This window comes from Apodemus sylvaticus, chromosome 14, assembly GCF_947179515.1.
Source record: "Apodemus sylvaticus chromosome 14, mApoSyl1.1, whole genome shotgun sequence".
Lineage (NCBI taxonomy): Eukaryota > Metazoa > Chordata > Mammalia > Rodentia > Muridae > Apodemus > Apodemus sylvaticus.
The window spans coordinates 81,715,632-81,735,363 of record NC_067485.1 but is presented as its reverse complement, the minus strand read 5'-3'; the positions used below and the strand labels follow the sequence as shown (position 1 = coordinate 81,735,363).

The 19,732-nt window shown below is 46.1% G+C and overlaps 2 protein-coding genes across 12 annotated transcripts in view; one reads left to right on the top strand and one right to left on the bottom strand.

The window, feature by feature from the left end:
• Positions 1-265: 265 nt before the first annotated feature.
• Ankrd16 (ankyrin repeat domain 16) lies at positions 266-14,581 on the bottom strand. 7 transcript variants are annotated; one of them, XM_052157390.1, is made up of 7 exons: positions 13,402-14,488; positions 12,161-12,381; positions 10,515-10,557; positions 8,004-8,112; positions 7,257-7,418; positions 4,864-4,942; positions 266-2,371 (listed from the first exon to the last, which is right to left on the bottom strand). In XM_052157390.1, exons 1-7 carry the CDS (start codon positions 13,740-13,742, stop codon positions 2,214-2,216), a joined length of 1,113 nt encoding a protein of 370 aa, XP_052013350.1. In that variant the 5' UTR covers positions 13,743-14,488; the 3' UTR covers positions 266-2,213. The 7 variants fall into 7 exon arrangements, with proteins under 7 accessions (XP_052013350.1, XP_052013352.1, XP_052013355.1 ...); XM_052157392.1 differs by having other exon boundaries at positions 12,161-12,537; positions 13,402-13,500; XM_052157391.1 differs by lacking the exon at positions 266-2,371 and adding an exon at positions 6,125-6,269 and having other exon boundaries at positions 13,402-14,490.
• A 178-nt stretch (positions 14,582-14,759) lies between these two features.
• The window catches only part of Fbh1 (F-box DNA helicase 1), a 37,056-nt gene continuing 32,083 nt past the window's right edge, over positions 14,760-19,732 (top strand). For 2 of the 5 annotated variants that reach the window (XM_052157381.1, XM_052157380.1), the window contains exon 1: positions 14,760-14,901. In XM_052157381.1, the coding sequence (XP_052013341.1) occupies position 14,901 (1 nt within the window). In that variant the 5' untranslated portion in view covers positions 14,760-14,900. The other 3 variants (XM_052157379.1, XM_052157385.1, XM_052157383.1) reach the window with 3 other exon arrangements.

Below are 19,732 nucleotides of genomic sequence, written 5' to 3'. Positions count from 1 at the left end.
GCATACATTAGGCACTCAATAAATATAAACCACTACTTTAATGTATTCACTAACCACACTACAGTAAACTTACTCTGTACCAAGACTGCTCTAGGCTGCACTCTTGACCCAAGCAGGTTAAATATCAGTGGAAGACAGAGATAACAAAAAAAAAGTTACATCTTATACGGTATATTTGCTAGTGGTCAATACTAAGAAGAAAAAACAAGGGGGAGGAGGTCTAGTTCTATTTTTGTTGCTATAAAATACTCTGAAGAAAAGCAACTCAGGAGAGAAAGGTTTATTTCACTTACAAATTCCAAGTCACCGTCAGCCCTTAATCGTGCAGCAGTCCAGGCAGGGGTTTCAAGCAGCTAACAGGACGCATCCGGAGTTAAAGCAGAGAGAAATGAGTGGCCCGAGCCCACCTGCCTGCCTGCTGATGCTCATCTCGGTGTCCCCCCATACAGCTCGGGACACACTCGGAGGGAATGGTGCTGCCCGCAGTGGGCTGGCCCTTCCCACCTCAGTTAAGTCTCTCGCAGACATACAGTGGGAACAGTGAGTCATTATGACCCCCTTCCCAGGTGACTCTAGATTCTGTGAACACTGAAGATGAAGTAAAGCCAAGCACCACAAAGAAGGCGGAAGCAAATGCTGCCCAAAAGGGCTAGCATTTCAGGCAGGGTGTCCTGGGAAAGTAACCTACTGAGAGACACAAAGAAAATGAAGAAAGTAACTATGATTGGTGGGGGGGATAATTATTACCATCTGCACTGCTATTAGTATTTCTGATACGGCATTACAGCCAAAGTGTATTGTTGTCACGTATCACATTATCACTTTCTCTGCTACAGTTAGCTGCTGAGTACTTTAAGCAGTGGTCTGTGGCAGTCGACATTTACAGAGTCTAGTACTGGGAAGGGCAGAAGCAAAGGGACACATGGGAATTAGTTATGAGTGAAGAGTTGCAAACAAGGAAGAGATAGCAGGCATCACAGCTCAGGCCTCAAAGCTCAGCACTCAGAGCTCAGAAATATCAGGAATGTGAGGCTGGCAGCAGGCACAGAGAGGCTTGTGTTGGGGAGGGAAGGAAGGAGGGTTGGGGAGAGAGAACATGAATGGGAACGGAGAGAATGCTTATGTGCGTGCTAAGGATGTCCTTTGGGCCCCAACATGCATACATAAAATACCACACCCCCGTATCATCCTCAGATCCATAAGGCATCAGAACCAGGAGATCTCTGCTGCAAGGGAGAGTGGTAAGGCCATCGGAGATGAGCACAGGTGTACAGTGTATGACAAAGAGATTACCAGACAGGATCGTGTCTCTATGGGAGCAATTATCTGGTGGTTAGAAACAGGGGTTTGTGAACTCCATAGGAGGCTAATTAAGAGAAGCTGGGGGGTCTTTGCTGTTTGGCAAGGGAAGCGCATACAGAGTGAGGGAGTGATGGAACAGTATTAGCCTAGTGAGTGTCACTCCTGCTCATGACCGAACTTCTCTACTGAAACAGACAAAAACTCCTTTGCATTTAAAATCTTCTACCTGGGGCTGGAGAGACGGCTCAGCAATGTGGTGGAGCGCACTGACCATTCCCTCAGAGGATCTGGGGTCTGATTCCCAGCACCCACACAGAGGCTCACACAACTGTAACTCCAGTCCTGGGGGGATCTGATGGCCTCTCTGGCTTCCAAAGGCACTGGGCATGCATGCAACACACACAGACATACATGCAGGCTACCCATTACATATAAAAGAGTGTCTGTCCATCCAGCGTCTTTATAAATGTTGATATACATGGCAAAAACATGCGATGAAACAAAGGGCCACATGAAAGCTACAAAGGAAAGCACTGAACAGGCCAACTGTGTTTTATAGCTTGAGTAAACAGCAGTGTATATTATTAGATTTTCATATATTTAAAGACACATATATTACATTCACTCCCTAAGGGTAGAAAAGCCAAGCTTTGGGGCTAGTGATGTGCATTAGCAGCACGGCGCTTGCTGAGCATGTGAAGTTCTGAGTTCCATCTTCATTACAGTTTAAAAAAGAAAAAAACAAATGGCTGTGTTCAAGATCACACAACGTGCCAGGAATCCAGATTCCTGCTCACCCAGCCGAGGAACATGCCGAAGGCAAGGCAGGAGATGGAAATGCTGGCTGGGAAGTAACCCACTGATCTGTCGGTAACCGGAGGAGCATGATGGGAACCACCGTCCAAGCATCCTTATGATTTCACGTCGCGGTCAAAGTCCCGAAGGATGTCTGCGCTCCTCGTGAGTTGCTGGGCCAAGGTGCCTGATAGGTCTGCAGAATCCTTCAGACCCGACTGTAGGAGGAACCTGGTGCAGGCCACATGTTGGCCTGCGCAGGCCAGATGCAAGGCTAAAAGGAGACATGGTGATCTCTGCTGAGAACATATACTGTACTCAGAAACAAATAGTGGATTATTCGGTTCAACCGAGCTTATGTTTACGCACTCTGGGCGTGAGTATGTGTAAATGTGCACTGGCCACAGTGCCTGTGGAGAGAGGAGTCAGAGGACAACATGCAGGAGCTGCCTCTCTTCCACCAGGCAGGCCACCAGGCTCGGCTGCAAGTGCTCTCACAGAAGACGTCGTCTTGCCAGCTCTCCAGTTACATACATTTTACACTTCTGAACCCACCCATGGTGGCCTATGTTGGATGGCAATTTTTTTTTTTGTTTTTGAGACAGGGTTTCTCTGTGTAGCCCTGGCTGTCCTGGAACTCACTCTGTAGACCAGGCTGGCCTCGGACTCAGAAATCTGCCTGCCTCTCTGCCTCCCAAGTGCTGGGATTAAAGGCGTGCGCCACCACCAAATGGCCTTGGATGGCAATTTTAACCTAACTGGGTTACCATTTTTTCCTAAAGAAAACAAACCAGCCAGGTGCACCTTTAATCCCAGCAAATGGGAGGCAGATTTCTTTGAGTTCAAGGTATCTACATATTTTATGTAGTGAGTTCCAGGACAGCCAGAGCTACACTAGAGAAAATCAGTCTCAAAAACAAAACAAAACAAAACAACAACAACAACAACAACAACAAAACAAAACAAAAACTAAAAAGGAAGAAAAAGAAAAAAAACTAATTAAAAAAAAATCAGAAGATGTAAGAAGCTTTTCTAGTTAGACCTTTTCTCCCTAGGCTCACTCATGTGATATTTACTCATGGTTTTAATGGCACAGAAAAATTCCTGCCAGGTGGTGGTGGCGCACGCCTGTAATCCCAGCACTCTGGGAGGCAGAGGCAGGGGGATCTCTGAGTTTGGGGCCAGCCTGGTCTACAGAGTGAGTTCCAGGTATCCAGGGCTATACAGAGAAACCCTGTCTCGAAAAAAACCAAATCTAAAAAACAACAAAAAAATTCCTTAATATTCTGCTGAATTACCACAAATTAGGTAGGTGGTAGTGACAAAAATCTGCTGACCCATCTTTCTACTCTATGTGCAGACATTAGCACTAAAAGGTTCAGGTGTGCTGAGGTCAAAGGCTGCCTGGTCTCGAGGAGCTGTCCCAATGCCTGCTCTAACTAGCTGCAGCTGTCCTGTGTGACCTGCAGGTGACATGGGTCATTTGTGAGTCTTTTGAAACTTGATCCCACTGAACCCTACAAGGTGGCTCAAAGAATCACAGTAACTGAATGATTTCTTCTAAAGTCCAGCATAAAGGATCAGCTCTGCACAGCAAAGGGGATGCACTTCAATACTAGATCATGTCTACCTAGGCCCTGGGCTCGGTCCCCAGGACACACAGGAAGAAAAACACTCAGACTCTGTCTCTGAACCTTAAATCTATACAAAGCCCTCATAGATGAGACAGAAAATGCTTTCACCTCACATATATTGCTATGACTTCAAACAACAGCCTTAGGGGCTGGAGAGATGTCTCAGCAGTCAAGAATACCTGCTACCCTTACAGAGGACCAGAGCTCAGTTTCCAGCACTGCCAGTTCTCACAGATCTGATGGTGTCTTCTCTCCGCTGGGGCATCTGCACATATGGGGCACTCATTCATAAAAACACATACACATAAGAATAAGTAAATGAATCTGGGAAAAGATCCAGACACCAACCAACCACAGATGGTTGGCCTCCACATGAAGTGTTCATCACCACAGTCATGATGTCAGACAGTTGTGGCAGCCTACACCTTTAGTTCTGGCATTGAGGCCAGCCAGGTCTACAGAGGTTTTTTTGAGATCTTGTCTCAAAAACAAAGAATAAGGGAGGGAGGGTTCAACGGTTAAGAGCATTGGCTGCTCTTGTAGAGGACCCGGGGATCCAATTCCCAGCAACCACATGGTAATTTACTTTTGTTGTTGTTTTGTTTTGTTTTGCAAGACAGGGTTTCTCTGCTTAGCCCTGGCTATCCTGGACCTCACTCTGTTGACCAGGCTAGCCTCGAACTCAGAGAGATTGTATTGCCTCTGTCTCCTGAGTGTTGGGACTAAAGACGTGCACCATCACTGCTTGGCTCCACATGGTAATTTACAACATTCTACAACTAGTTCAAAGTAACTCAGCACACTCTTCTGGCCTCCACAGGCACCAGACATGCACATGATGCACTTATATACATGCAGGCAAAACAACAACACACATTTTATATATATATATATATAATATATATATATATATATATATAATATATATATATATAAATAAAATCTTCATCAAAAAAGCAAAACCAAAAATCATGACGTCAGTTCCAATGGCTCCAACAGCTTTTGCAAATGAAAAGGAAGACACATTTCTTTTCAGGGATAGGGACAGAATGTAGGTTTGTGTGCACATTAGGTGTGTGGCCCATATCAATGCTTTGAACTAAAAAGTCTGTGAATCATTTGTATTTCCTACCTGAGCGGTTTCTTTCATCTGTAGAGTTGATGTCAGCACCCAAGGACAACAGCGTTTCAACTGTGCTCGTCTGTCCTTCCTGAGTGTTGAAATAAATTCATTACCACTGTGATGAGGACAAAACCAAACCTTTAAAAACAACCTCTGGTGTGTGTCGGAAACTCTTTCTGACACAGCTGACTGCCGAAGTTGAATCTTCCTGTTTTAAGGAAGAGCCATGATTCTGACATGAATCATTCAACAATGGTGACGTTCAGTTATCGGGGTGGATAATACAATTAAATTTCCATCAAGATCAGCAGTAAGTACAAAATCTTGTGGTTTCTATGGAAGTCACAGTTCCAAAATTTCCCGATCATACGAACTTTTTGTTAAAATTGTTAAGGCAGAGGGGAGTGGAAAGGTCGAGGCTCTCAGGAGAGATCCCTGCCACAGTTAGCATCATTCATAGTAATTTATACACACCGTCTAGCTGTCAGTGGGAGGCTAAAAGCAAGACTGCACGTTTAACCTTTCTCCCGAGGAAATAGCTTCTCTTCCCTTGTCTGTGGACAGGACCCAGGCCACTCAGGTACCTGAATGTATTCAGAAGTGTGTGGTGGGAGTTGTTGGTCAGAAAATATGTGCCTTTGCTTCTAAATAAAGGCTAAATAAAGGCATGTGGCTTCTCTACAGTGTATAATAAGCAAGGCTCTTAAAAGAGCTTTCTCTCTCTCTTTTTTTTTTTGTTGTTTGTTTTGTTTTGTTTTTTGAGACAAGGTTTCTCTGTATAGCCCTGGCTGTCCTAGAACTCACTCTGTAGACCAGGCTGGCCTCGAACTCAGAAATCCGACTGACTGCCTCTGCCTCCCAAGTGCTGGGATTACAGGCGTGCGCCACCACCGCCCGGCTAAGAGCTTTTTCTCTAGGGAAAGAATTATGCATATCCTTAATGATTTACACATTAGAGAGATGAGTAGATTCAATTCCTTTGTGTCAGTTAAATAGATTTTAACTTGTGAATTCAATACAAGGAAGACCTACACTTTTCATATAATGAATCTTTACTCATTTGTTACTTTTTAGCAAGTTATTTTACTTTTATGTATGTGAGTGTGTGTGTGTGTGTGAGAGAGAGAGAGAGAGAGAGAGAGAGAGAGAAAGAGAGAGAGAGAGAGAGAGAGAGAGAGAGAGAGAGAGAGAGAGATAAACACAGTAATGCAGGTGCCTGTTGAGGACAGATCTAAAATATCTAAAGAAATACCGGAATAAGCAGAACTACCTTATATCTCATGTTTTCCAGGGACCAGCTTGGCTATGCAGACATGGCTGAACTGAAGTGTCTCCGGAAGGGTGTGACACCACACAGCCCCTGGAGCTGGAGTTACAGGCAGTTGTGCTTTGCCTGGTGTGGGTGTTGAGGAACTCTGCAAGAACAGCGAGTGCATATGACCCCTGGGCTATCTCTCCAACCCCTACTTACTTATTTTTAATAGAAAAGTTTCAGCATGACTATACCAAAGCGGAATTTCACAGTTTGCTGTCAAACACTTAGAGACAACTGAGACGGCCTCGATCACTCTTAAACGCCTTTATGGTTTTAAATAATATTATTCCTGGAAATAAGAGAGGGAAGGGTATAAAAAGTCCAAGTGTGTGTGGGGGGACTGGGAAAGGGGAAAGCTTTTAGAATGTAAAGAAAGAATATAGAAAAAAAAAATAAAGTCCAAGTGTTAGATCGAAGAGTTCCCTTGGGAGGCAGAGGTGGGGAGGATCTCTGAGTTCGAGGCAGTCTGGTCTGCAGAGCGAGTTCCAGGACAACCAGGACTATGGAGAGAAACCCTGTCTCGAAAACAAACAAACAAACAAAAAATCCTCTTTCCACTTAAAAAAAAAAGATTTATTTAGTTAGTATATAATATTTTATATGCATGTATACCAGCTCACCAGAAGAGGACACCATATTTCATTATAGATAGTTGTGAGCCACCATGTGGTTGTTGGGACTTGAACCCAGTACCTCTGGTAGAGCAGACACTGCTCTTAATCTCTGAGCCATCTCTCTAACCCCTCTTTCTCCATTTTTTTTTTTTTTTAATTTCAAGACAGGGGTTCTCTGTGTAGTCCTGGCTGTCCTGGAACTCACTCTGTAGACCAGGCTGGCCTGGAACTCAGAGATCCACCTGCCTCTGCCTCCCAGAGTGCTGGGATTACAGGCGTGCGCCACCACCGCCCGGCTTCCATTTTTTAAAAATAAAAAATTTTAGGTTTCTATTTAAAGAGATAAAAGCCTCAGCATCACAGACATCTCAGGAATATAGAATAGACATGGAGCCGAAGGTGCCAGGACTACAGAGCTGTCAGTCACGGGAGCAAGGCGAGCCTAAAGGAGCGCTGAGGGGAGAAGCACCGACCTTCGCTGCGTAGTGAAGTGCTGTGAGCTGGCTAGGCTCTGCTCTCACGTTTACATCAATGCCAAGGCCGCACACCAGGAACCGTATGGCTTCGTCCTGCCCGGTGACCGCTGCTCGGTGTAGAGCCTGGGCCCCCAGGCTGTCTGCAGCTGAAGGGCAAGCCTGGGCAGAAAGGGGAGCCGTGTCGGATGCAGAGGAACCTGGTCCCACGGCCCTGTAGATGTTTGGGGGAGGCTGAGCTGTCTCTGCGGTTATTCTGGGTAGAGCATATCATTTCTGTCTGACTCTCAAAGGACTTGGAGTGCTATGTGATCGAGTCAATGCTCTGTGTACAGCGCCCTCAGCTCTGTCAGGATACTTGGTTGCCATTACTATTAAATGACATTGTTTACTCAATCCTTAGTGTGCTAGCCGCATTCTGTATGTTGGATTATTGGGTCCTCCCTGGATCATGTCCAGGATCCTAAGCATGTTATGCTAGGCTATGCAAGTGCTTTACTCTGAGCCTCTCTCTCAATCCCCAGCATCATTCAACCCTTGGAGGAGCCTTCTGAAGAAAGCACAGTTTGTCACCATTTTAGAGATGGGAACACTAAAGCATGGATGCCTACAAAGGCCAACGGTCCTCCCGCTAGGGAAACTCAGAGGAGCCAGAAATTGGAGCCAGCAGCTGAATAATGATGCACTGTTTATCCCCAGATCTAAAATTGCTAAAGAAATAAGGCAAGAATCGAAACTACATCATACCTTGTGTATTTCAAAGAGCAGCTTGGCTATGCTGACATGGCCACACTGAATTGCATCCATGAAGGGTGTGACACCACAGTTGTCTCTACAGTCTGGTTCATAGTGACACCTATAGCCAAATCCAAAACCGAGACAACTGTGAATGGGCAGCACTTCCAACCCGAGACCGGTGATCTGCGGGACAATCTTCGGGCAGACTGTGTTTCTCACCAGTAATCTGTGCCAGCCTCTGAACTGAGCTCCAGGACTTGGGGACCTTCCTCTGTAACCTCTGCCATGTCTGCGAGAACCTTCCCTTCGTCAGCGTCTCAGCTTGGTGCTTCCATAGTCACCCTAACTACAGTCTTTCTCTTTTCTCTCCCAACATAATGTAATTCTGAAGCCAGGGTATTTACAACATGTTTCCTCCTCTCCATCTCTGCTGTTACACTTATGCACAGGTCAACGGACAACAGCCTCCCGATGTTCTTCTCATCACCACCCTCACCCCCCCCCCCCACCCCTGCGAGCAACCAGAGTCATCCTGCTGTGCAGTCCAGCCTGGCCTGGAACTCATGCTTTACTTGCCTTAGTCTCTAGAGGGTTGGAATTACAGATGTGCACCGCTGCGTGTAGCTTTTTAATTCTAGAGTTCCCGTGGAACTATTTATCCACAGTCTTCCGCATTAGCCTATGAAGGCCACTGGAGTGGTTCATTACCCAGAACAAACTAACACACAAGGTGCTTGAAAAGCGTTTCTTCAGTGAAGAGTATTTACAAACTTGCAGAAAGGCAGATCTGTGGTTTTAAGTGTTTGACACATGCTCTTAGAACCCAGGGTCGAGTGCTGTTTGCTTTGCCCAAGTTATCTTTTCCACATCTAACCTCACATCAGCACGCACAGGTGGCACAGCCTTGCCTTTGTATCTGGCCCATCTCGGCTCTGCTTATTTGAACTCTTTGCTCTGACCTCCCACAGAGACAGAACTACTCTGCTTGTCCCAAGGTGACACTCCTCTGCTTCCCTGAAACCTGCTCCTCTTCCAGGTTTCAATGCCTCAGTAAGTAGCACAGGTACCACACTGTGAAAGTCACTCTTGGTGTTCCCTTGCCCCTCCTTTATTTAGTCTATAGTGCCAGGGGATGGAACCCAAGGCCTTAAATATGCCAGGCAAGCATGCGACCACTGGACCGCTGAGCTGCCTTCTAGGCCCTCTCAGATCCTTCTATCAAATTATTTAGCTTTTGCTATTCTTCTAAAAGATACCCTCAATCCACCTCTTCTTTCCTGCCTTAGTCACTGTACTATTGCTGTAAAGGTAACTCTTTATGAAATAAAGCATTTAATTTGGAGTTTGCTTACAGTTTCAGAGGCTTAATCCATTATCATCATGTTAGGGAGCATTGGCATACAGGCAGGCACTGGAGAGGTATATCCTGGTCCACAGACAAAGAGAGCCTTGGCTTGGCAGGGGCTTTCAAAACCCGGAAACTCACCCCCCAGTGGCACACTTCCACCAGCAAACCCACTGATCTTAATCCTTCTAATCCTTTCAAATGGGGGGGGGGGACTCCCTGCTAACTAAGCTTTCAAATATATGGGGCCATTTTAATTCAAACCACCACACTATTCATACCCATCCCTGTGACCCAGCTACCAGTATTTCTCTCCTATTTTATTTTATCAACCTAAGAGACAATCTCATAGAAATCTGTCCCCATCCTAGGTTCATTTATGCTTTGCAACAGGTAATCCTTGAAAACAGGTGATTTCTTAAGACCCTTGACTTAAAAACCTTTCAACAAGGGGCTCAGAGAAATGACTCAGCAGTGATAATACTGTTGCTTTTCCAGAGGACTGGGGTTTTAGCCCCTCTGACACCATCTCTGGCCTCCACAGGCACCAGGCAAGCAAGCAAGCAAAACATTCATAAAGAGAAAATGAAAATAAATAAATCTAAAAAACAAAAAAATAAGAAAAACCCAGCCTTTCAACAAGGTTGGGCATGGTGGTGCACACCTTTAATATCAGAATTGGGGAGGCAGAAGGTTTGACCAGGTGGTTTGAGACCAGCCTGGTCTACATTTTGAGTTCCAGGCCAGCGAGGACTACATCTTTCTCAACATCGACCAACTTAACTCCTCAATGGTACCTCACATGCTCAGAATAAAATACAAACTTCACAATAATCTACAGCATCTGTATTCTCTTTACTGTTCACACTTCAGCATACTGTGAACTATTTCCAGTCTTCACACAAAAAGCTCCCTTTCCCCTCACGTGTATCCGTTTCTCTCAACTGAACAGCTTCGGTTTGGCTGGTGCTGAGAAGTTTACTTTTACAGAGTCTTTATTGATATATACTGGGTCCTCCTACCACACGCTCCTCTGAGGACACTGAATTCCTTGTAACACTCACTGGTACGAAGGCCTTATTGTTTGTGGACTCTGAGCTCTCTACATAAAAGGAAGACTAGCTCCTTGTTATAACTAAGACATACTTTCTACCAACTTACCATTTTGTGCTTACCTCTCAAGAAGCTCCTGGACTGCTTCGAGACAGCCGTGCATTGCTGGGGGGAAAGAATGGAGACAGGTAGAACATTTTAGTGCAAGCTTGAAACGTAGACAGGGGAGGCGGCTCACTGTCTAAATACCGGCAGAGCATGTGCAAAACCCTGGGCTTTATCCCAGCACGACAAATAATTAAAAAGAAGAACAATTCTTTCTCCTCTTCCTCTGCCCATTGTTTAATTTTTTTTAATTTTGTTTTTATTCTATTTTCTGTATGTAACTATTTTGCCTACACATTTGTCTGTGTATCACATGTATGGATTATACCCACAGAGGTGAGAAGAGGGTGATGGATCCCTTGAAACTTGGGATCTAGAGTCAGAGATGGTTGTTAGCCACTGTCTGAGTGCGCGGAACTGAACCCGGGTCCTCTGCAAGAGTGTTAAGTGCTTGTAACTGTTGAGCCATCTCTTCAGCCGCATCTGCCCTGGTCTTCTTACAGAGGAAAACCTGAGGTAGGTATAACTACTGCCAGCAAGGGCAATGCCAACTAAATAAATGGTAAAGAATGAGGGTTTCACTTAACATGCCCGGGTATTTCATTTTATGAGCACGTTCATGACAAACTTCTAATTTTAATATTATTATCTCCTTACTTTAGCACTGTGAGGCTCAAAGGGCAGTGTAGTCTCTTGCCAGAAAACTGCAAAAACATTTTTGACTGTAATCTACTTAATAAGAATCTATGAAAATTACCCAGCAAGTTATTCCTCCTATTGAAGATGCCTGCACTCAACAGGAAAGATTCTATCTGTCCTCCGTTTATTTTGGTGAGTGACAGGTCGCTGACTGGCTGACTGGTTCTCCAAAGGAATCTTTTGGAGGGGTGAAGTGATGGGAGAGCTGGCCAAGTAACTTATGAACTGTGTGGACTTTCTCCTACTTATTCAAAAAGAGTTTCTCGAGCCCTATGGGTCAGCTGAGGCTGCTTGTTAGCCAGACTGTGGCATATCTCAGGCATCGGCCTAAAGAAGGTAAGAACTCAGGACCCTGAGTCAACGAACTGCCCCCTTAGACTAAGAATCAGCTCCCAAATCTCTGTCTTTGGGAGGTGGGCAGAGTACTTGGGTATGAGACAGGGTCTCCTGACACACCCTGCTGGCCTTAAGCTTGCATGAACCCTGCTGCCTCAGCTTCCCAAGTACAGAAATTATGAGCTTGTGCCATGCTGCTTGGCCCATTTTTTTTTTTTTTTTACTTTCTTGTTTTATTAGACTCATGAGACTATTATCCACACATTCCACTCTATTTTTTTTTCCTCCTAGGACTCTACAGCATGGTATCATTGCCACTATTTAAAGCTAAAAGGACATTTGCTGACATACTGACCAAGTTCTTCACCCAGGGTCCCAGACTTTAGAAGTAACAGACAAGCTTATCTTATCTAGTCCACACAGGAAATGTGGACTAACATAATGCCGTATTAGCTGAAGGTTCCATCATTTTAGAAACTTATAGTTTGCCAAGAGAGCACAAGATACTCTGATGCCTCTACTTCTGGTCTCCCAAATCCTCCATTCGCCTGCAGGTAACTTGAACTATAGAGGGTAGACAGTGCTTGGGGCAGAGTCCACTGCAGATGACGGAGCTTGCAGGGTGTACCTGCAGTGTGTAAAGGAGTTCTTCTAATTTTGCTCTCTGTTTTCCAAGCATCTGGGCAGATGGTGAGCAAATACCGGAGGATCACAGGGTCGCCTTCTCTACTGGCGATGTGGAAACTGTTCCAGCCGTCCTTGTTCTTCAGGAGCGGATTGGCACCGTGTTCCACAAGGTCCTGGATCACTTCAAGGTTCTTCCTTGTACAAGCCATCATCAGAGGAGTCCTAAGGCCAACCAGGTTGGAAAGGAGCTGAGGTACTTAGAAGAAGCCAAACCTTCACGTTACGTATGTCTCTGGTACAGATGGAAAACCTAGAGGAGTCTGGTGGGGGCGTGGCAGGAAACTACCTTCGACTGTCAGCCTCTGACTTCTCTGAGGACTGTGGAGAAATAACAAGGGGAAACTGATATATTTCCCAGCCCCTATGTTTTGACAGATTTGAAATAACTTGAAGGCAGGAATTTCATTAAGTTACAAGCCTAAAGAAGTTCACAGGGTCTTAGGAATTAGACATGGAACTAAAAGAGGTCAGTCTAGGAAGAAATGAAATTGTTTTGGGTGGTGGAAGAATATCTCCAACATTCCTGCTGGGGGCTCTGCAAGGCTAGCGTGACAAAACGGCGTAAGAACTCAATATTTGGTGCATGGCCAACTGAATATTGTCAACTGTACTTATCCACTGTGGCCATGCAAATTAAAATATGTAATCATGGGCTGGAGAGATGGCTCAGCGACTAAGAGCACTGGCTGCTCTTCCAACAGCTACAGTGTACTTAAGATATAATAATAAATTAATCTTTAGACCAGAGCGAGACACACGTAGAACAATTCAATCTTACACTCCACTTGATTACATTTCTTTTTTTTTAGACTTGAGTGCATAGTTGCTGTCTTCAGAAACACCAGAAGAGGGCGTCAGATCTCATTACAGATGGCTGTGAGCCACCATGTGGTTACTGGGATTTGAACTCAGGACCTCTGGAAGAGTAGTCAGTACTCTTAACTGAGTGAACCATCTCTTTGAACCATCTCTCCAGCCCCTTTGATTACATTTCCATACACTTTCGACGGGAAGCGTTTGCCCTAAGCAAAGAACCAAACCCGCAGGAAAGGAAGGTTGGGGAGAGGACTAGAAGCTGAGACAAGTCATACATCTAATGGACACACTGAAATAGACATGAAAATCTGCGATTCTTCAGGGAGCGTCGATATAACTTTTCTGGACCCTGGGCTGGGCACCTACCAGTCCGCCTTCTTCAAGGAGTCCACGACTGCACCTCGGCCCAGGAGGTAGCGCACGCAGTCCCGGTGGCCCATAGAGGCAGCTTCGTGCAGAGGCCGCTTGTAGTCTTGGTTGGCAACCTCGATGTCCATACTCCAAGCCTCCACTAGGTACGCTAGGATGTCCTGGCGCCCGTGGCGTGCTGCACAGTGAAGAAGGGTGTCCCTGGCTGGCCCTTGGCTGCCTCGGGCCATCTCTGGCCCCCAGTAACCTCCGGCTCCCTCCAGCTCCTCCCGCAGGTCGCGCAGCCGGCCTTCCTGCACCAGCCTACGGAGGTGCTGTGGGTCCCCAGGCGGAGCCATCGCCCTGGACCAGGGTGGTCAAAACTAAGGGGAAGACCCTGGTCCAGTCTTCCTAGATGCAGATCGGTTCTAAGATAGGTTGGGAGACGCTGAGAGCAGGCTGGCACTTCCGCTTCCTGCACGTGACCGTTCTCCACAGACTCTCCGCCCCGCCCCACAGCCGGATTCTGTCTGCTAGCATCTTTTTATGCTTCTTGCTCTGGTTTGGAAGTCATAATCTCCAATGTAGAATGGTGTCTCCTCAGGCGACAACATGCACACTGTGCATGTTGGTCATTCTGGTTACCAGGCTCCAAACATGACTCATCAGGGTGGGGTCTCAGGCTCGGGGGCTTGGGGTAAGGGTGTGCACCTGATATCCTGGAGCTCTCCCTTGCACCCGAGTAATCTGGGGACAGAAGACTTATCAGAATGGAGGGTGCTGGTGTACCGCGAAGCCCTGCAATGGGACTTTTGACCTTGCACCCCAGATGTGGTCTGCTCTCCATGTACAGCTTCTGCTCTGGTCGTAGCTGCACAGGCAGCCGGGCTGGAGCGTGGCTAGCCCTCCGCAGCGGAGCGCACGCTGCCCACCACTCTGGAGCCTATCTGGCCCACCTCTGCTATGGGGATGTCTGCAGGGCTGCACAGCCGCATCCTTCGGCTGACCAGGCTCCCAACAGCAAGGGTTTCTGGGGCCTCTCAGAGCTGGAACCGTGTCCTTGTGCTCCACCCGATCCTCACCCAATCCGCAGCCGACCCCAGCCCCCTCCCCACTCACAGCTGTCTCCTCAACCCCCACGGGAACCCAGGGAGCTCGAAGGAACTCTGGGAAAGTTTCCTTAGCCTCCTTCTCGGTAGCGGAAGCATAGATGGGGCGTGGCTCGAGAAACGGAGCCACGCCCCCTCCCGATTCTCGTGCAGATTGGTTCAAGAGTCTGCCTGTCCGCGCGACTCTTCCAGTTAGGAGTTCTGATTGGTTCAGGGGTCCGTCCTTCGGTCCTTCGTCTCCGGAGGGTGCGTCTTGGCAGCGAAGAGGCGGAGCTAGCGGAGGAAGTCTGCAGTCGTCTCTGCTCGGTGTCTGGGCCGAAGGAGGGGCTTGCTGGTCGGGGAAAGGCTGCAAGTCCAGCGGCATCGGCCGGGTGATGTCGGCGCTGGGGTCCTGGGCCGGGCGGCCATAGTGCGTGAGACCGTGGACTTGGCGTGGGGTGCGAGCCGGGAGAACTTCATATTGTGGGGGCCCCCGCGCAGGGGTCTTGGCCTCGGGGGTGGGGCCCTAGCTGAGGGTGGGTGCAGGAGCTGGCCGCGCCCGCGGTGGTCAGGAGTGGGCCTGCAGGAGGAGGCCGGAAGCTCTCTGCAGACCCGCATCGCTTCGCCGCTCCCCGAGGCTCCGGAAGGGGCAGCACCTGAGAAGACGTAGCCTCTGCCGCCGGCAAGCCTGGCTTGTCGCCACTGTAATGTTTTTGACCTTGGGCGAGTCATTGTATGCTGCTCCCGACGTTTGTGCTTGCCTGGGTAGCCGCCCGCCCCCTCACCTGAACAGGTGATGGCGATAAAGGGGACGCGAGAAGGCCTGGGGGGCTGGTGGAGGGCTCTTTGAGATCCGAGCAAGCTTCGTTGGCTTCCTGTGGAGGAACTAGACATTTAACCTAATGGTGTTTCTGTTTGGGGAGTAAAATGGAAGTCGCTGCTGCCAGGCTTAAAACAAACAATTTCTTTGCATTTGGCTCTACATTCTGGCACACTAAGAGCCTGACATTGTCTATTCCATAAACAACCCATAGGTAGCATTCAGATTTTAGAAACGAGGAAGGACATCGAGGCCTAATTAGTGACTTTTAACACGTCAAGACGTGTTAAGTTGAAAGTTGAGGCAGCTGATAGTTTCAAACTTTTTTCCTAAGTTGCATGTTGTTGTTGTTTTTTCCTTTTCGAGACAGGGTTTCTCTGTGTAGCCCTGGCTGTCCTGGAACTCACTCTGTAGATCAGACTGGCCTCCAACTCAGAAATCTGCCTGCTTCTGCCTCCCAAGTGCTGGTTTTAAAGGTGTGCGCTACTTAAGTCTCAAAGTTTGGAAGAGTGAAGCAAGAGGACTTTCAGTTCGAGGCTCGCCTGGGATACCTACTCCTTCCGTACAAATGATTTCACATTTTCTTGCCTTATATCTCTTAAGTTTCCCTTAAAAAAACCCCGAGAATCCTGGTTCACCAAAGGATGAAATTGATTATTTAATTGGTATTCTAAATAAGATTCTGCCTCTCCTGTTTTGTGAATTTACTTTGGTCTTTGTTTTCCTTTGGGAACTAGATAGTTTTGGTGGATCTGCCCCATAGCCCTTGTGATTTTTTTTTTTTTTCTGGAGAGGGGTGGGTATTTATGTTTTAAGTTTATGAATAGGGCTATTGCTTCTCTCTGAGTCTGGTTGAGCTGCCTGTTTCTTCAGTGAAGGTCTTCGGAGTTTGAGGCCTTCCAGTTCCCTGGTGACTGTCAATGGAATTGGGATTTTCGATCTGACTTTTGTGTGTTTCATGGATCTTTGGTAGTTGGGTTTCGTTGAGGGATCAGTTCTTTAACATAATGTTTCCTGATTTGTGAGTTCATAAAGGTGTTTGTTCTAATTTCAAATGTGTTACTATCACACATACCCCCCCCCCTCCCCACACCCTTATAGTTCTCTGCCCCTCCCAGGCTGACTTTAGTTTAGACAGATTTAGATTCTGTCTTCGCTGTTCTGGTTTTGACAAAGCATCTAGAAATTGATCACCAAAGCCGGCTCTTACATTGTCAATAGTTCTTTGAATGTTCTTTGAAGACCATTCTTACATATCATAGAACTCTCCGGAGCTTTAACTAGGTATTCTACAGACCTCTTAAAACAGACCAATCTGGACATGACGCCACACACCTGCTCAGCCCAGCACTTAGTTGGTCTGAGACCCTACCTCAGCCAAGCAAGGCAGACCGACCACCAACCAAAACAACAAAACCACAAGAAGAAACCCTGAAAAATAATTTGTAAAATGGAAACTTTAGGCCTCTCAGCACAAGAGAGATGATGAAAGCAGACATTTCTTGCTTTGCTTTTTGGCATAGCTAAGATGTCCACTCTCTTCATGGTTCACGCGTGCAGTTAGTTGGCGTCCGGTTCCCTCTTGGTCTTTACCCCTTGTTGATACCCACCTGTCCTTGCTACCCAGCTTCTGCTCTCAGGCCTCCTCCAGTTCTTGGTGAGCTTGGAACCGTGGCCTTCTGATGTGTCTTTGCTGACAGTCTCCATGTCTGTCTAACTTTGGATGTGTAGTGGCCTTGCTTTTACAAACAGCGTAAGTAAGGGCCAGCGACGTTAGCCGTATGTAAGAGGACCCGTGCAGCCTCTGGCTTCAAGTTCACTTTCCAGCCTTGTCATTTTTCATTGTCAGTTAGCTTTTTGTTTTGAAGAAAGGAAATTTTTTTTGTCACACATTCTGCCATTCCTTTGTTTTTTATTCATATTGTCTTCTTGTGCCTAACTGAAACCCCACTCACCACTTACTGCTCATCTCTGTGTGGCGAGTCTTCTAACAGTCCTAATTATATTTACTACTGTAGGCACTTATGTGTGTATTTATGTAACGCTTGGATTGCTGTATGTTTAGCAATTTGTGTTTGTTTTGGTAGCTGCCTTATGGTCAGGCTTACTTATTTTTGTATGCTCTCCAGTGTCTAAAATAGCATTAGCAACAGGGATACCATAAGGAAAGCCCTCATGGAGTTCATAGCAAACCGGGATATGGTAGGAAAATGAAGCTGAGGAATGAGTGAATAAAGAATAGAAAATGGTCTTCAGATATATAAGGAAATATTGTGGACAGTAGACAGTGATTTTTCATTTGTTTGTTTGTTTTCCATCGTTGAATACAGAATGAACAGTCCAGCCATCTTTTCTTGCAGTAATAAACAGGTGCTGTACTTAAGGAAGTGGTCGGTGTTTCAGGGCATGAGTGGACCGCAAGAGACCGAGGCCTCTGGGCTGGGAAGATGGCTCAGTTGGTCAGGTGCTTGCCAGTCAAGCATGAGGACCTGACTTGGCTCCTTAGCACCACATTAAAACAAAACAAAACAAAACAAAACAAAAAAACCAGCATGAGAATGTGTGCTCACTGGGAGACAAGACAGGTACCTGAGCTTGCCAGCCAGCTAGTCTAGCTGAATCAGGGGAGCTCTGGGGCCCAGTTAGAGAAACAGGACAGATCGTGAGAAATGACACCTGAGGTTGACCTGTCTCCTGATGGATAAATACCAGCATCCTTCCCCCTCACACTCCCCACAGCAAAGATTGGGCCAGCTGATGTGGACCTTTGGGTTTATCGAAGTGGGAAGTGGCTGGTAGGTCTTTCCGTGAAGACTGAATGACAGAAAGAGGAATGAGAGCCAGGTATCCACTCTTTCTGTGTTTGGTGTTTGTCTGTTTTCCTTAGAGTTAAATGGGGACAAATTAGTTAGAAATTCTTTCCCATTTTGAGTCTATACTATAGACTGTATAGTGACATTTCTCTTACAGTTCATTTTTTTCCTGAATATTTGCTATTTGATTGTCTTTGATTGTGACATATAACGGTGTTTTTAAAAATGGTATAAGAATTCAACTTGAGGGTGTTCGTTTTGTTTTTAGTAAAGTTTTGCATCCAGGCTGGCCCACAATCCCTGTGTGCTGTGATTAGTTATATTTCTTTATGTTCCAGCAATGTGAGATTTTTCCAACCTCCTGTAAACTTTTTGGACCTAGAAAGGGAGAATGTTAGAGTCGAAAACATACCAGGCCAAGTAGTCAGAAAAGCCAAGTTCTTCTGGTGATGTTATTAGTTGAAAAAAAAAAGATGAAATTCATGTGTGTACCTGTATGGCCGAGCGTGCAAGTACCTGCAGAAGCGGAAGAGTCATTGATCCCCATTGTGAGCTGCTCACACATGGATGCTGGGAACTGCGTTCTGGTCATCTAAGCAGCAAGGGCTCTTACTACTGATCTGCTTTTTCAGCCCCTGGTGCTCTTGCTTAGGAGCTAAGTTGTGGCTTGAAGTAGCTCTTTTCTAAGCCCTCGTTTAATTGAATAATCCTGGGGTTATTTTACAGATGAATGAGAACTCAGAGAAGGTACTACATACACTGTAAAGCAGGCTGTGGCTGGAAGGAGCTTAAACTGCTGTGAGAGGGTTGAGGCCGCCACAGCCCAACTCTAGAAGACAGGCAGCCCCATAGCTGTGCAGCAATTATTTATGAAGTTATAAGCAGGGTGCTGGGTAGAAATTTGCTCTTCATTTCTCTTTTCCTATATACCTTACAGAAAATGTTTAGCCTCAGAGCGAAAACAAATTGTCATTATGTAAATAACCGTTATTAGTATAACACAACAAATATATATTAAAACAATAATCTCTATAAGGTATACTTTAATGACATTTGTGAAAGCATTACAAGTGTCTTAGACATGTGCAGAGAGGTTGTCTCACTGCTAAGTACTTCCGAGCTTGAGTGGCAACTTAAAACGTAGAGCGGAGGAATAGCACAGCTGGCTATATTTATTTGGACTCAGTTTTACTGGCTGTCATTGGACTTTTCAAATACCAGAGTCATAGTAACAATGGACTCTACCACAGGGCACCTCACCCACCTACCTGTGTATCTCCAAAGCCCAGCTGTCAGAGAATTGTTTGCAGCTTGTAGGGAAGATAATGAGGTAAGGTAGGGTGGCACATTATCTAATTAGCAAAGTTAAATTTGGGTTTGGAGCAGTAGTCTCTCCAGTGAGGAACCTTGTACTAGGAAGTTGGCTTGTTTTTTTTTTTTTTGGTTGTTGTCTAATTTTAAGAGCAGTTATTTAATAAAAATCAACTTCTCTAGGTGTTCTATGAAATTACTGTCTTCATTTTGTCTATGTAGGTCTATAAACTGTTACAGGATTTTTTAGCATGAGTTCTATTTAGTAAAGATAGAGGGACAAAGAGATTATTTGGTGTCAATTTCAAGCAATCCTG